Source organism: Branchiostoma belcheri, unplaced genomic scaffold (assembly GCF_001625305.1).
Source record: "Branchiostoma belcheri isolate BF01 breed outbred unplaced genomic scaffold, Haploidv18h27 scaffold184, whole genome shotgun sequence".
Classification (NCBI taxonomy): domain Eukaryota; kingdom Metazoa; phylum Chordata; class Leptocardii; order Amphioxiformes; family Branchiostomatidae; genus Branchiostoma; species Branchiostoma belcheri.
Window position 1 is genome coordinate 358,319 of NW_017803313.1, and position 17,271 is coordinate 375,589.

Genomic DNA, 17,271 nt, shown 5'->3' on the forward strand with positions numbered 1-17,271 from the left:
ATATGCAAGCATGTAATGTTACATTGAGATTGTGGGTAACTAAGAAGAGATTTGAATTGTTGTACTCTGTGAGAAGCTACTTACATTTCAGGTGCTACATGTACATGCCTTCAAGTTAGATCCAGTGCACTGCATGGTTAAGTCCCAGTATCAGTATACATGTAAGTCATTTGTTTATATGTCAGCACTCAGTACATAAGAATTTAGAATGGTAAAGGAAACATAAACAACTTTACAGTCATTTTAAGGCATCCTTTGAAATCTGTCAAAAGAAAGAAAGAACATGTAACGGTTACATGTATGAGAAGAATTCTACACAGCAGTGAAATATGATTAGAGAGGTGTGTATAGTTAGAGTTGAACTGTGTTTTAAGTTTATGATATAAAGACAATCTCAGAAAGTGTAGCAGTTACTACCTTCTACTGCCAGAGATCAGGCCAGTGGTGAGATGGTTATAACAATAAGGACCAAATTAATACAAGTTTCCATGGCTGTTATCAGACTCAGGCTACAGTAGTGCTACGATGTTTTGTGTCAAAGAAATTTCACAATCGTCATGACGGAATTACATTCACAACTACTGCCTTCTTGGATTTTAGACAAAACTGTTTTTTAATACTATGAGTCTCTGCATCTGTGTTCAGTATTAGTATTTTTAAGAACTTTTATTAGAAGTATGCAATGTTTATGTGGGTTGAGCTGTAAGGTGTGTGCACAACATTATTTCTTCTGTGGTTGTGATGTGGTTCTGCTTAGACAAAGGCTTCATGAACTAGTGAAATAAGTTTGTTCTGGTCCTCTCCTCACAAACCTACATGTAAATGATGTATCAGATTTAACAAGAGGCCATTTTTCTAGGGAATCATCATGTTAACTGTATAGATAGAATTAACATGCATCAAAGTCAGCACATAAATTTACTACTACTACATTACAATGTTCCTAATTCTACCTGATCTGTAGAGGGACCAACATTCTAAAGTGGAAAAAGTTCTTCAATTTTATGAAGAATAATTATACATGACATTGTTTAGATACTTAGTCTATTAGATCAACAAAATCAAACCAAGTCTAGTTGTTACACCCTTGGAATTAAGTGCCTCTTGTATATATATATGTATATATATAATTGAAATTATCTGACCTTCAATCAAATTTAAATAGATCCAAATTGTATACAAATAATCAAGGTCCTATATATCCTTGAAATAACAATATTGAAGATTAAGTATTGTAAGGTACATTTTTATAGTAGAGACTATTCCAACTTTGTCATAAAACTTGTAAGGCATTATAGTAAGTATGATCTTGCACAGGCGACAGCAGCCCTTGTTTGTAGTACTTCAATGTTGGCAGAACATTACTTTAGTATCTATCTGGAAGTACAGTGTTACATGTTGTGTGTTTGGAGCTTTGGCTGATATAAGGGCATTTGTAGTGTTTCACATTTTGTGACATGTAGCGTTGTATATTGTGACATGTAGAATTGCATACTCTGTAACATGTAGACATCACATGGTGTTTCACACTTTATGATCACTTCCTTTATTGATGAGGATGATGTTACCAACACTACAAGGATCAATCCAGGCATTTCTATCTTTACCCTCAAGTGCCCTTCAGTTTACTATGATTATATCTATCTGTCTGCTTTTCAAAATAGTTTGTGTATAAAACTGTATCTTTAGTTATTAGCCAAGTCTGTATCTTGTATTTCTTATACTTTTTAAGCATAGAAATATCTCAGACTCAATTTCATTCCACTCCGACATTTTCCATTGATCCTCTGTGACTGCTGAGGTGTCTGTTGAGAGTCTGACCAAATAAAACCAAAGATGTGACAGGTTAAGTGCATGACTTAATCACTTACTATTACCATACATGTAGATTGAAGACCATATCAAATTAAAATGGATCATTTTTCTGATTATCTTCAAGAAAAATGATTATGTTCAAGAAAAAGTATTAACTGTTAATTATGTTCCACAAAAATGGTAGTATTATTCAACTAGAGTTCCCCGATCTCATACCTTCGCCAAATGATGTTAATCTTTATGACTGACAAATTATAGATTATTACCCATGATTGTTCAAATAGGATCCTCTTTCTTATGAATTATATCAGTTTATCATATTCTCAACCAGTCTTATGTTAACAATGCCATTCTAGCATTCCCTCATAAATTTTGCAAAATGAGGTCCTGATTTGAATACATTATGTTTCATGATATTCACCTTCATTGACCTTTTAAATACCACAAGTATGACCAATGTATTTAAATGTCCTCATGTATTATGCAAATTAGATCCTGATTTGCATAAATATTGTCTAATTGTAAAGCATTACCTACAAATCAAAAAGCATGATGATCTGCCAACCAATTCTTGAGTTATCTTCCCCCAAAGATTTTCAAACTCACGAACACGCAATTCCAGAACAAGGTGCTAGGAGGCCAGAGCGCTATCTGATCCAAAATTTGTAACTCTAGCATATCCAGATCATGAGATATTAACACCAGGAAGTTCTGCTGCAGTATCATAACAAGCTGCAGCAGGCCCAAAATCTTTGAGGTCTTGTCAAGTCCTACCCAAATACCAAATTTTATGACAATCCATTCTTGAGTTATCCTGCTAAACCACATAGACTGTCATGATAGTACACACATACATGTACATTGTACATGTAACCGTTATATGTTCATCATCATCAGGTCGGGCGAATTGCCTGGACCAAGTCCACTCTTTCTCGCCATGCCACTCTGTCCGCCATGTTATGTGTTAATGATCATTACATTTATTTACATGTTCATAAACATTAGCACATACACAAACTACCAGGTACCAAAAACCAAGGAGGTTAAAAAGACATCAATAAGACAAAAAGAAAACAATTCACAAAAAAGCTCTAAATATTTCATGGAGGTACGAGATCAGGCATGCAGGTACATGTAGCTAAGCAGAGATGTACATTGTTCATGTAACGTTACATGTTGTAACTTACACAATAAGATGCAAGCTATGCAAATGAACTTATTTTTCATAATTAATGAGGAAATACTATGATTTCATGATGGTTTTCCTTAATAGGACACACAATGTAATTGATGACAGGTGGAACATATTAAGCAGAGACCAAACATGCAAATAATGGCTTACTAGTAGTCAATGCGAATAGGTCACAACTCCTTACTGGTAAATGATGGATATTTCATACATTGTACTTGTGACATGTATAAGTTAAAGATGAACATTACCATGCACAGATTATGTAAATGTGGGATGTCATTTGCATAAAATTTACAAAAGCAGAAGAAGACTCAGGCAACTGCAAATTTATGAACGACATTAACACTTAATAACTTAAAGTTATTGTGAACAGCCTGACAATGTTTTACACTTTAGATATGTTTCAAAATGGGAGACTAGTAACTTTTTGGACTCATGGTAATAAATGTAAGTAATAGCCTGTTTCATCATCTATTTTAATCCTACCTCACGTCCATTCTATGTCTTCAGAATTTCTTATATCAACTTGACATGTTGTAGACCTTTCTCTGATTTTGATGATACATGTACTGTAATACCTAACCAGAAATGTTGCCCTCAACATAGATTTGCAAAACACCACAGAATCTGACAGCGTATAATCCATTTAAATATTTATTGATTTCCCTTCTAGTACATGTAGGAGGAAAAAACATAATTGATTGCATTATCTTTTTACATGATTGTACAATGTAATACTGGTTCTTTTTGATTGAATTGCCCATCGAGTATAGATTACTTGATATAATAATATTCAATAACGAGTGACATGGTGTTAACCTTAACATCATTAATTTTACTATCTAAACACAGTAAGACTTCCAGCATTTGTAATTTCCTGACTGCACATATAACAGTGAAATATGCACATGAATAGCTGTAGACTAGTAGTATCCAGTCTTTGATTATACTGGTGCAGAGGTCCTTAAAGAAGCCGGCAGCAGTCGACTGGTCTTCAGACCACATCCACACAACCCTGTCCACTGAAATGTGGTGGCCACACTCTCTGTACATGACAATTTGTCTACAGGTAAAAGCATGTGCTGTGCTTATGAAAAATAATGTTTTAAGAAGTGGGTGCCACAAAATCTGAAACCCTCAGAGCTTGGCTGAGTTTTATTTGTTGGTGATTAACTAACCAGACAGGTCGCTAGCCTGGTGTGTGTTCAATGTGCACCTGTACTGTATGTACAATGTAACTGTTCACACCTCCCAGCCAGATTTAAATTAGTATTTAATGTCATCTCGCAGTAGATTACAAATTTGTATGAGAAATGTGGACCCTCACTTTCATCACATTTTTACCACATACTACCATGGATCCTGGTGTGACCATTAAACAGTGTTGTTAACTGCTCCAATGAAACTGGAAAAGCCTGGCTGTTCTCTTGTCATGTATCTGATAAAATATAGAGTACTGTAGGGGCATTTTCAAGGTTCTCCAACCATATTGGCAGCCCAAAAGGTCCTGTTCTGCATGGCCTTCCCAATGCCATCAGCTTGACGTCGACAAGTGTCATTTCTTAATTGTCTTCGTCAGAAGGACTATGAAATTGTCTCGCCGGAGTGTGGGGAACTGCGGATTTTGCGATATAACTCTGGAAGGCATGATTCGACGTCCATGATTTTTGGCAGGCATATTACCGCTGTTGAGGCCAAAGTCAAGTACAAGTTTCGGCTTCGTGGGGGGTCCGTGCGTCACGTTAGTGCACCTTTTGTGTTTGTGGCTTGTTAGCAAGATAACTCAAGTATTTGTAAAATGTTGATTATAATTCTTGGTGTGGTGCTTACTATTGTCGGGACCAAGGTTAAGTTCGTTACTGAGCTTCGTGGGGGGTTTCGTTGTGACTACAGGGGGCATTTTGTTAATTTTCTTGTGAGCAGGATAACTTTGTATGTGTGGATGGAAGTTAATGAAATTTGATAGGCACATTACTGTCGTGGTCTCCAAGATTGAGTTCAAAGATGAGAGTCGTGGAGGTCGTTATGTCCCTGTAATAGGACCTTTTGTGTTTAGAAATCCCCCACCTACATCTGCTTGGAGACAGCCGACAGCTGGATATAGCCGGGTAACCCCATAATGGGATGGGATCAAATGACGTTACATTGAGGGATTGTACTATAACTTCAGCAGGGGGAGGATAGGTTGGACATATGTCAGGTTATTTTCTACGGCCACACCAAGTAATTGCTATGGATGACGTCCACTGGAGACCTTAAATCTAATTACCTTAAATTTAAGGCAAGCGCGCAATAAAAACACGAAGGGCCGAAAAACGAGGTGCCTAGATTTGGAATATACTAACTGTAGAAGTACAAATGTTAGGACACAAAGAACACAAGTCTTCTATTTGTCATAAAGACAAATTAACAAAACAGCAGTAGTCACCCTGTTCTGATTCTTTCCTTTATAACATCTTCTCTTATTATATTTTGCGGTGCTGTCGTGACACTTTCAACACAGTAAGAATTTCTTGAACGTTTTTTTTTCCAGTAACAGTCCAAACTCAAATAACGTGGGGGGGGGGGGGGCTAACACGGGTGACGACGCATCTGTATAATCTGCGGCAAACCGTTTCAGGGTGTTCTGTACCATAAAAATAGTACAGAGATTCTTTTGTTCTTTAGACCAAATTGATTATTAAAAAGAGTGAAGAATACGCATGTTAATTTCTCTAGAACGATGTACCTCTGACGAAGACATGAGATCTCCGACCTCTAGTTGAAAATTGATTTGGCCTCACTTCCAGGATTTCCTTAAAAGTGGTTTGTTCACTCTAGATTTAACGTGCCATGAAACTGGTTGCAATACCTTGTGCTGATGATGATACTGTACTAGGATTTTCTTTAAAATTGACTTAAGTATACTCAATATTTGTCTCTTTCTGCCATCAGTCAAGTTTGCCGTGAATTTTTTTCTATGGGTTTTATCGTGCGCAAAAATTCCAAAATTTTTGTATTACATTAACATTGTATTCTTGACCCTAGAATAGTTTTTTTTGTGTAAATGGTACCAAAACTAGAGCGGTTGAAAAAAAAGCTGAAGTTATTACCTGCATGTGAAGTTATTACCTCCAATAAAAATAGAGCACTGGTGTAATAATAATTATTATAATAATAGTTGTTTTTGGTCTGTGTGTGTGTCTTCCTGCATACTAGTAATTGTGGTCGGCATTACTGAAGAAAGCTTACTTTAATAGTAAATAGATTGTGATGATTAGCACAGTTCATCTGTGTTGGTAAACGTTCTATCCAACATGAGTAAATTGGGACTTACCCCAAATTGAATGGACCCTTGGACTGCAGCTTCCGGGACGTGACACCGGATTGTGATGATATTTGGTATGTGGGTAGGTCTTGAGAAGATGAAGGTCAAGGTCAATTTTGGGCCTCCAGATGGCTGTCCTTGGTACTGCTTGGAATTGAACATTTGGTTGTTGTATTTTTTCTGCTGCAGTACCTTAACAAGTCACTAGGGAGCCAAAAAGCTAAAAGTTTCTCGGCTTCTGAGGTTTGGGTTATTGGCCTTGTCTAATGCCCAAGTGGGGTACCCACACTTACTTAGTGCCCGTGAAATGTTACGTTTCTCCTCTATATCTTGAGGGTGAGAGATAATCGTTTCTGCTCTGTGGAACAAGGTGCGGATAACCCTGAGTTTATGATCCAGGGGGTGGTTAGAATTGAAGTTCAGATATTGGTCAGTATGTGTGGGTTTGCGGTATATCTTAACCTGCAGGGACCTGTCCTCTGTTGTTAGCGTATCCAAAAAGGCTAGTAACCTAGTATTCTCTTCCTCTTCAAATGTGAACTTTATGTCAGGGTCAAGGTCATTTAGATGTTCTGTGAACTCTTGTGTGTACACCCTCTAAAGCTTGGTAAAAGTGTCAATGTATCTGTACCACAATACAGGGTGTGTGGGCAGGTATGATCCACTGCTCACAGAGTCACGTGTTATCTGTGTGACGTCACGGAAGCAGTGGATTGCTCATTTCTTGACAAAGACTGGAGTTGTAGTAAAAAATTTGGGTGAGTCCAATTTCTTGTGTTGGATATCACAGTTCATACTTGTTTCATATCATAATGACTTCTACCAACACAGATGAACTACAGCCAAACTACATCCAAACAAAAATCCAAACATACGCTATTGAAAACAGAATGTTACTGAATGCTCAGTCAACATATAGAATGTATTACTTTAGCGTAAAATACACAGCTTTTTCTTTACCTGTTGCTCAGATATAATGTAGCAACTCACATGTACATGTAGGTCCCAAATCAGTTGGTTCATCTTTGATCATAATTTATATATATATATATATACTGCCACTTCAACTCTGATACAATGTACATCACATTTCCTGATTGCAGACTGTTACATATGAGCAGGCTTTTAGCTAGGATTTTTTTGTTGGGTGTCCATTTTTTTATTGTACACAGCAAAGATGCACAGTGTGTGACCTTTTTAGGGGGGCTTTTTTGACATTCATAATGCCCTCAAACACAACTTTCTGCATTTTGAGGAATTTGAGTTTTTTTCCTTCAGTAAACCATCATTTTTGTATTCTGAAAGGAGGCATGTGTGCATGGCAGGGGTTGGAAGTGGAAAAAATAGGGCGTCTTTAGGGTGTCCTACCAAAAAGTAGGGCGTCCAATTTCTTACTATTTTCAGTACACTGGGCATCCAAAAGACACCCTGGACACCCCCTAGCTAAAAGCCTGCATATGAGACTGTTGGCTGGTTTAATATACTTGTAGTTACTTGAAAAATAGCAAGCTTGGCAGGCAACCATCCGGCTTCTTAACTGCTTCATCAGTACACTGTTTGGGCATTGACCTAGATTTACAACCTAGTTACAATCAAACTAAGGAGGCAAACTTACATTCCTCATATCACAAGCTTGGGGGTAATGTATTCATCTTACACCTAATTCCTATGTTGTAAGATAGTGACAGTAAGGGGAAACACTTAGTAAGGGAATGCAGTGATTGTCCTTGTAGACTTTCGATTCTTTATGCATGGACTTCAGCAGACTGAATATTGACTTGTTGGCTAGTGCACTGAAGTGTGAGTTTTGCCGCAGCACAAAAAAACCTTCTGAATGGCTGGTTCCTGGCAGGTTTCTCCATGCTCACTGGATTCATTTTTCAAGCATGAAGGCTGCTGATTCCACTTGGTAGGCTGTAGTGTTGGTTGGTGATGTGTGCTGTTCTGCTGTCCACCCTTACTGTCTCTACTGCTGCTGAAAGGCTGTCCGTCCTGGGCTGTACTAGAACTGAACAGCAGCCCTGCAACGTTCATGTTGACCCCAGCAGCCAGCTCCTGGTGCCCGCTCAGCTGCTCTGCTAGATTAGGTGTCGATGAGGTGTTTCTTAAACCCTGATACCGATGTTTTTTCTTGGACCGTTTCTTCTTTGTGCCATCTGTGCCCTAAAAGATCAAGTAAAGCACCAATAAGCCATCAATTATCATTGTGGTGTTACTGAAATTTCCCAACTTAGGCCATGATGATTTCATTATATGGATGACATGCACACTCACATGAATTTTCTTCCTTTTCCAATAAAAAAAGTTTTTGACCATACTGTAAATCATACAAAGCAGTTGTAAAATGAGCAAATATATGTTGTCAATTGCAAAACAGTATTGGAAAATGATACTAATGTTGTAGAATGCAAAAATTTAAATCAATTCCAAAGGGAAATGTGAAGAAAAGTGAAGAAATGAAAATAAAGAGTCTATTATTTGCCATACCATACAGTCATTTGTGTTTTCAGTCATTTGTTCAACCTTCATGACCATATGATAGATTCTCATAATAAAGGCAACATTTTTTGCCAAATTTTTATGGATACTAGGGGTGTTCAAAAAGTTCCCGACCTCACCTAGAAAACATCATGGCAGAAAAATGTTTCTTACACTATATTTATACAATATAGTCCTCTCTAACTGCAGTGCACTTGGTCCAGTGATGTTGCAGCTTTGTTTTCCCCTTGTGGAAGAAGGTTGCATCTGGAGCCCCCAGATAGGGCTCAACTGCTCGCAATTCTGTTGCATAGTACTCCCCATTTTCTAAGTGAGGCCGAGAACTTTTTGAACACCCCTCGTATCAGTATCACTACCCCCATGCAGACCCTACCCATGTATTCCCTATCATACTTTCGGCATAAGTGCTGGATAAACACGCCAAGGCACCAAATTATTTAAAAGATATCAAAGAACAAAATTTAATAAAAATACAATTGGTGGCAACCCCCGTTACAGCATCACAACTCTGCTTTTCCACACACTAGTGATCAGTCTCCTTCCAACATTGATGGTGAAATCAACCCTTTAACTGTAAAGTTAGTAATACCTTTATCTGTCTATTACACTGTGGTTCCACAATAACCAGCCTGTCCTCTTCACCATCTGTAAGTAAAGACAAAGAAAGATTGTCTCAGTCTCTAGAAAACAGCACAATCATCATTGCTCAGACCATGAATAGAAGATTTCCTAGGCCTGGTTAACATTTGGCACTGGTTAACACCTATAACTTACATTTTAAATGGAGACCATACAGAAAACTTATTAGAAAGACTAAAACATACATGTATCGATATAGCCGGTATAACCGCCCTTTGGCGTAACACACCAACTTCGCAGGCACGCAGCGCGGCGGCAGCTAGCTATATCACAACGAACGACTTGTTACACTCAATCTTTGCACATTTGATTGCAAGAGTTGTTTAAAGCTTTCTAGTGATGATGCCCCAACTGTGCTTGGTGGCAACGAGTTCCAGTCTACGATAGTTCTGGGGAAATACGACTTTTTGAATACCTCAATTCTTTTGGTTGATAACTCTGATATTTGAAGGCATGACTGTTTCTTATTCTTTTCTGGGCTGGTATCAGATACTTAGTGATTGGTACATGCACCAGTTTACTAGTCATTTTGTACATCATGCACAGTCTGGACATTTATGTATAGTTGCATACTGTCAACATACAAACATGTCACTGACAAGTACCTGATCTTCGTGGAGGCAGGTCCTCTGTCCTTGTTGTGACTCCCAGCCCGTCCCTGTGATGATGTAGATGTTCCTGAGTCTTCTCTCCCTGACTGTTACTGAGCTGTGGTGTGTGTCCAGGCCGTGTGTGCAGACAGACCATGAACACCACTGCCAGGCACAACACCTCCACTACCATCAGGAAGATGTGTCTTTCTATGACCTGGAGAACAGAAGAAAACAGGACAGCTTGGAATCTTTCTACATATACAGAATAGAACATGAAACAGTTGTGTGTTGATTGTCGGTAATTATATGAGGTTACTGGTTACAATGTTAAGTTAAACCTCCTTGTTAAACCTTATTGGCATAATTACTGAGTCAAAATAAAAATGAAATCCACACACTAAGTCAGTCATTTCTACGCCCTATTTCATGGAAGTATATGTATGAGGATCTGGTCTAAGATCTCTTGCTTTGTTTTGTGTTGAGTTCCCAAATGAATAATGTTTTGTTTGTTTGAGTGATTTGACACTCAAAAACAATAAACCCTGGTGTTAATGAAATGCACAGATATTGCAAGTGGGGCACCAACTTGTATGGACTTAAATAACTTAAGATGTTAACGGAATGTCGAATAAAGTTGACAGTACTTTAAGTTACAAGTTAAACTTAAAAGTTTTTGTGTCTCAAGTCTAAAGTTCACAATCATACAACTGTCATTGAAATGTACAGAATAGCAATTTTTGAAATTAGATGAACTGATTTTTCAGGCACACCTACCTTAATTTATGATTCTCAAAAAATGACAGCTTACTGTAATTCACTTTATTTTCACAATTATTATACATGTAGCAAACTTTTAACGCCTGACAAAATGGAGGTGTTCATAAGTTCACAGTGGAGGCAGGTGGGAAAAAAGGAAGTCGGTGAATTATTTGTTGACGGGAATGATAAGTTTGCAGTACAGAAGTGACTGTGAAAACCACAAACATAAAAATACTGCAAAAAAATTGTGAATGACAGTATTTGCCATAGGAAGTTACCAAAAGTTCATGGACTTTGATCAGATGTCTGAGAAAAATGATTTTTTTTGGAGTGGTAAAATACTGGAACATTATATAGAATGAACTGGGCATATGATAAAGCTTGTATTAATGACATCATCTCAAAAGCCATAAGTGTGGGCATCAGTATCTTAGAAACCAGAAAATGTGCAAAAAAAATCATCAAAATGGCAATTTCTTGTATGTCCTATGTGTGGTTATATCTTAACTTCAGACTCTTCTTACTTCAGCGGTAACAGTTACAGAACTCAGCAACGTACTGGGGTCTGTGATTTGGCTCATATCTATCTAGTCGTAACAAGCAAATTATGTACAATTTTGCATCTACATTGTACATACTTAGTTACATAGGTAGGCTAACAATGTATCTGTAACATGTACTGTCCAAATCCTGTCCAGAGGGTACCTAAAGCAGAGTTTCTGATGATACATGTACATTGTGCAAAACCCACCTTCCTATGTAGGTTGTCTCTGTCAGTGTTGAGGTGTTGGACGTCGGCTGTCAGGTTCGTAATGCTAGCAACCAGATTTGCAATGATTTCTTGCTGTCGAATATCCTATCCAACAACAATATTAATTAATAAGCACACCTGCATGTTGATAAGTTCACCAACAGGTTTACAGCTGAAATGTACATCTTGTTGAAAGGGAAGAAACAAAATCTACTATTTGGCCACATCAACATGAACATTTACATGTTAAGTGGTTCTCAGAATCTCTGCATGAATTGATAATGGGCTCTCTGTTAACTCTAAGTTAAACTTTAAAAAAATGCAGTGAATAGTTGTATCCATGAGGACTGTGTGTCAGTTTGGTGATCTGGGGCATCACATGGCCAAAATCCCACTGTACTGATTTTAACAATCATGATGCAGCTCCACTGGAATTCATACAATCATACATGTGGTAGTACATTGCTGAATGTGTGAATGAAGTGCACAAGCATAGACATGCACAAACAGAAAGGATCTCACCCTCTCTTCAGCTTTTCTGGAGTTGTTAGTGAGTTTAGAAATGGTTTTGTTGAAGGCTTTCTGCATCTCGTCCATCTGCTTGCGGTATCTGAGTACAAAGAAATCATCACAGGTGACACAGGTAACATCATAGGGAACACTCACATCAACTCTCACTGTTCACAAGTGTTTACCATGATAGCAGAATTAAAAGGTAACATTCAGTCTGACTAAGACAAGGTTTGTCATTTGTTGATGTTTTGGTTGTCGACAGTCACCAAGAAATTTAGAAACTGTTCAGGAAACAGCAACTGATGACTGAGTATTTGCCAAATCTATTATTTGACTGTCCTCAGTCATGGTTTCTTTGAATGTGATATTACAAGTCAGAAAACAATGAACCATCATGGCAAACTTGCAACAAATGCTTCTGAGTGAAGCCACAAGGAATGTAAGAATGAAAAATAAAGATTTTTATAATAAAAAATGATTAAACTTCAACACACTCAGGCAAATAGGCAGGCAACACTGGGCCTGTCTAGCTCATGTGTCAGTTTTATATGCGATAATGGCTAATATGATTATCCTTTAAACTTATAAAGTTAATGAACTTCTTTCCTTCGGCAAACTAATAATAATAAAAGTTATGAAATAAAGACTAAGCTTTAACTTCCAACACTTAGATTACAGAATTGGGACTTACCCCAAATTTTCTGTTGACTCCATCAACCTTGTTCATGTCTCTGACGTTACGTTCCAAGAGTAGACGGGTCCATTCCGTGAACAAGGTTGATGGAGTCAACTGAAAATTTGGGGTAAGTCCCAATTCTGTATCTAAGTGTTGGAAGTTAAAACTTATTATTTCATAATGACTTGTACCAACACAGATGAACTTTCATGCTAAATAACAAAAGTTAATGAACTTCTTTCCTTCGGTGTATACTAATAGTGTCATAAGGCATTATCAATTCCCATAACCTCACCATATTCATTATACACCTCCAGCTTCGGACGGGTCAGTAACCCTTAATTGCACTACCAAAACCATGTCTTTTCGCTTTTCATACTCTCTTGTACACGTGTATTCCTAGTTACCCACGTTTAAGTTATCTGGTTATAATACCACAAGGGCACAGGAGAAAAATGTTTCTGGTCTGAAAATAACAGGTCATTTTGCTAAAAAAAGGCTTTAATGCATTTGCCTAAGAAATGCCAGGAAAAAAAGATGTATTTACTTCTCATATATTTGTACATGTATCTGTGGTATGGAGTAAAATATTACTACATTCATTGGTACGTAACTGTCAGTGACTGTGAGTTACCTATTCCAAAAAACCATAACTACACTAAGTCTTGCACATGCGAAAAAATCATGTTTTGGTGACAGAACATTCATCAAAAGTTAACATAAAATTCATCTTCCAGGTTTTACTCTAGAAGCTCTCACCTCTGACTGAGTTCCTCCAGATACCTGCTGCTCAGAGACATGTTCAGCTCCAAAGCCTTGATCCTGTTGTTCAGTCTCATGATCACTGACTCCTTGCCCGTGTGCCCTCCATGTGAAATGTGTTGAGCACTCGTGCCGTTCTCATTCTTTTCAGCATAAAAGTCTGATGCGTTTTTGGTCTGCTTGTCCAGTGCATCCATACTTCCATTCTGTACAGTAGCAAGGGCAGGCTCTGGTAGGCTTGATTCCTGGGGATCCTGGCTTGCACTTGTGACAATATCTTCTTTAGTATCTCTGTCAGGTACATGTGTTTGCTTTGTCCCCCCATTCTGAGAAGAACCAGTATCAGATGCACTTGCAGAAGTTTCTGACTCACTCTGACTTTGGGCAGTATCAGTTACAGGGGGTTGACTGCCCTCTGCACTGCTGCCTTCCATAGCTGCTGACGTAGTGCTGGAGTCTGTCCCCTCAGCTGTAGGTTCATCTTCCTGCACAGCTGAGGGACTCTCACTCCCCTCCTGTGGAGACATGACAGGCTGCTCCTGCTGCAGATTGTCTTCTCCAGTATGAACAGCCTCTGCTGGACTGCTGTCCTGTCCGTGCTGTAAGGTGGGAGATGTGGTGGACATTTCAGTACCTGCTTCAGAGACAGCCACCGTGTCATTTCTTGAGCTGACAGGAAGCGACTGTTCCTCCTCCCCTTCAGCAGACTCACTCAGGACCTGTTCTGTGCCTGGAGCAGGAGGCTCGGAGGGCAGAAGGCCGCTGATGTCCCCATCCTCATCCTTCTTACTCAGGTCAACAACATTGGAGTTTAATGATGTCCCCTCATCATCGTGTGTGTCTGTTGCGATGACCACATGTTCTACTGGAGGTGTGACAATCATCTGCTCTTCTTCACATGAGGTTTGAAGGATGAGTTGGTACAACAAACACAAAGCTCTCCCCTGGCACTTTTGCACAGCTTGCAGCTCACTACAAGTTGGACACTGCTTGATGACAGCCCACTGTTTCTCCTGCAGCAGGTCAACAGAAGGTGTACTGCCCTCTACAATACCAGACTCCACCAAGGTAACAATCCCTTCAGATAGCTGCTCACTGGCAGGATCAACTGGTATGTTCAGATCTGCTCTTCCTTCCTGATCGCTGTCTCCAAGACTTACAGTTGGTTGAATGGAATTTTTGTCTTGAACAGAACCTGTCTCTTCCTGGAGTGAGGGATCCAGTGGCAGAAAAGCCAGCGGTGGTGTTTGGTCCTCAGATGTCTCTGTGCTAAATATAAGATAATCTGAATTGGTTTCACATCGTTATGAGAAAATTTGAACTGTAATTTCTGACAGAAGAAATTTTTTTCAACTGAACAACCCCAGTCTTTCTCAAGCTATGAGCAATCCACCACTTAGGTGACATCACATCACATTGCTACATGACTAATCTTGCAACAAAACCCTGCAGCTTCAGTACCCTAGAAAACTGGAGGCGCACAATTGACCCTGTCCTTTTAACCTGCCAGTATTAGACCAAGGAAGGAGGTTAAACCTTGATTAGATCCACATACAAAATATCATTTGGATCCACCCACAACCTTTCAAGTTATGCTGTCTACATGAGGGCACCATAAACATTGTAGGTGTAAGTAAAATGGATAAAACCAAGTTGCAGCAGACATGTGTATGAAGGGTATATTTTTTAAATTTCTATTTGACATCTAAACAAAATAGAAGCCCTACTGTTTGACTGTAGAGTGTGCGGCGCTGGTTGGAGTAGGCTGGATGCTTCTGCTATCCTTCCCAGCACCATCATGGTCTGCCACTGACACATTCACTGTTCTGTTGATATCTGAAGTTGAGAAAGGGAACTTGTGTAAGGATGGAAAGTGTGGTATTATACTGAGTTTTTACCTACATGTAGCTCACTCCAAAGTTGTGAAACTGTACCTGCTGCCATGGTCAGGCCTTACTGAGTGCTTCAGGAGGAAGTTCTTGCTCCCTTTCTTTTCATCATACTCATAGATTACCTGATGAAGAAACCAACTGAAGAGTACTATGATCATAGCTACTTACTTTAGCTGTGTGACACATCCTTGCTTTAGCTGTGACACATCCCTGCTTTAGCTGTGACACACCCCTGTTTTAGCTGTGTGACACATCCCTGCTTTAGCTGTGTGACACATCCCTGCTTTAGCTGTGACACACCCTTGCTTTAGCTGTGTGACACACCCCTGCTTTAGCTGTGTGACACATCCTTGCTTTAGTTGTGTGACACATCCTTGCTTTAGCTGTGACACATCCTTGCTTTAGCTGTGACACATCCTTGCTTTAGCTGTGACACACCCCTGCTTTAGCTGTGACACATCCCTGCTTTAGCTGTGTGACACATCCCTGCTTTAGCTGTGTGACACACCCCTGCTTTAGCTGTGTGACACACCCCTGCTTTAGCTGTGTGACACATCCCTGCTTTAGTTGTGTGACACACCCCTGCTCCCCTGCTTTAGCTGTGTGACACATCCCTGCTTTAGTTGTGTGACACATCCTGCTTTAGCTGTGTGACACACCCCTGCTTTAGCTGTGTGACACATCCCTGCTTTAGCTGTGTGACACACCCCTGCTTTAGTTGTGTGACACACACCTGCTTTAGTTGTCTGATTTACATCCTGCTTTGCTTCACCAATATGCCATACAACGCCATAATGGCTAAAGTAGGGTACCGTAAGGTTTTAGAATCTTGCACCTGTTCACCACGGTTAAAATGATTTCATGACTGGAACAAATGTTTAATCCTTGATCTTTACACTGCAGCTACTGGTGAACAATAAGATTGTCAGCCTGGACCTGCTTGTACAAGATGTCTACAGGAAGATATGGTGTCCAGAGCATGAGGTTAGTTCTGAATACTTCTGAATCTAAATCAGTAAGATGTTAAAATCAGAATCATCAACTCATTGCATCCATAGGATTTCAATACATAAAATGCATAAAGACTTAAATTAAGTTAAGGTGCACTGAAAAGAGTGATATTTACATTGGGAGGGCAGGGTCAGAATTCACAGTATATATGGATCTCCAAGTGAGGTCTGGAGTCTGGTTTTGAAGGAAGTAATGGTGGGAGCTGTCACAGTGTGAACATTGGTAGGTAGCGTGTTCCAAAGCAAAATGGTTCTAAGGAAGAAGGTTTTTTGGCCCTGTGCACTTTTGGATAATTGTGCTATCAAGTGATCCTGCTTTGTGGTTTGTCCAATGGTTGTTTGAAAAATGATATGTTTCACCTGGCCATACATCTGGAGGGGTACTTGGGGGGTTGCCAGAAAATTGATGTCATGTGATATACAAGTAACCACTGCCTAGTCCAAACTCAATGACATTGTTAAGTTGCCAATATGATTAGACTTGGGTCTGCCTTTAACTAGTCTTGTACTTCACCATGTTGTATTGCAGGGTGAAGCCATGAGAGTTGTGTACAGGATGAGAGGTGAGTTTAACAGTGATACTGGTACATGTTTGTGAAGCTGACCTTAGGCCACACCAATTTAATTTCTTGGTTAACGGAATCGCCTGCTTCATTTTTTTCTGATTTGCAAATAAAAATAAAAATTCAGAATCAACTGCAAATTGCTCAATATATTTTGCCCTGCACAGTTGAAAACAGTCCTTTTCATCCTAGTTGAACTCAACTTGTTATTTCACCTTTCAATGCAATGGTATCATTGAAAGTTTAAAATTCATTGTTTAAATTTTAACCAGCCTGGTGTGTTGACTTCATGGCTTCTAT

At 39.1% G+C, this 17,271-nt stretch overlaps 1 protein-coding gene across 1 annotated transcript in view; it reads right to left on the minus strand.

The window, feature by feature from the left end:
- Positions 1-7,453: 7,453 nt before the first annotated feature.
- The window catches only part of LOC109467622 (SUN domain-containing ossification factor-like), a 32,285-nt gene continuing 22,467 nt past the window's right edge, over positions 7,454-17,271 (minus strand). Inside the window, 7 exon segments of the mRNA XM_019765639.1 lie at positions 7,454-8,477; positions 9,403-9,458; positions 10,058-10,259; positions 11,556-11,660; positions 12,078-12,165; positions 13,504-14,775; positions 15,234-15,342. Of these exon segments, the coding sequence (XP_019621198.1) occupies positions 8,100-8,477; positions 9,403-9,458; positions 10,058-10,259; positions 11,556-11,660; positions 12,078-12,165; positions 13,504-14,775; positions 15,234-15,342 (2,210 nt within the window). The 3' untranslated portion in view covers positions 7,454-8,099.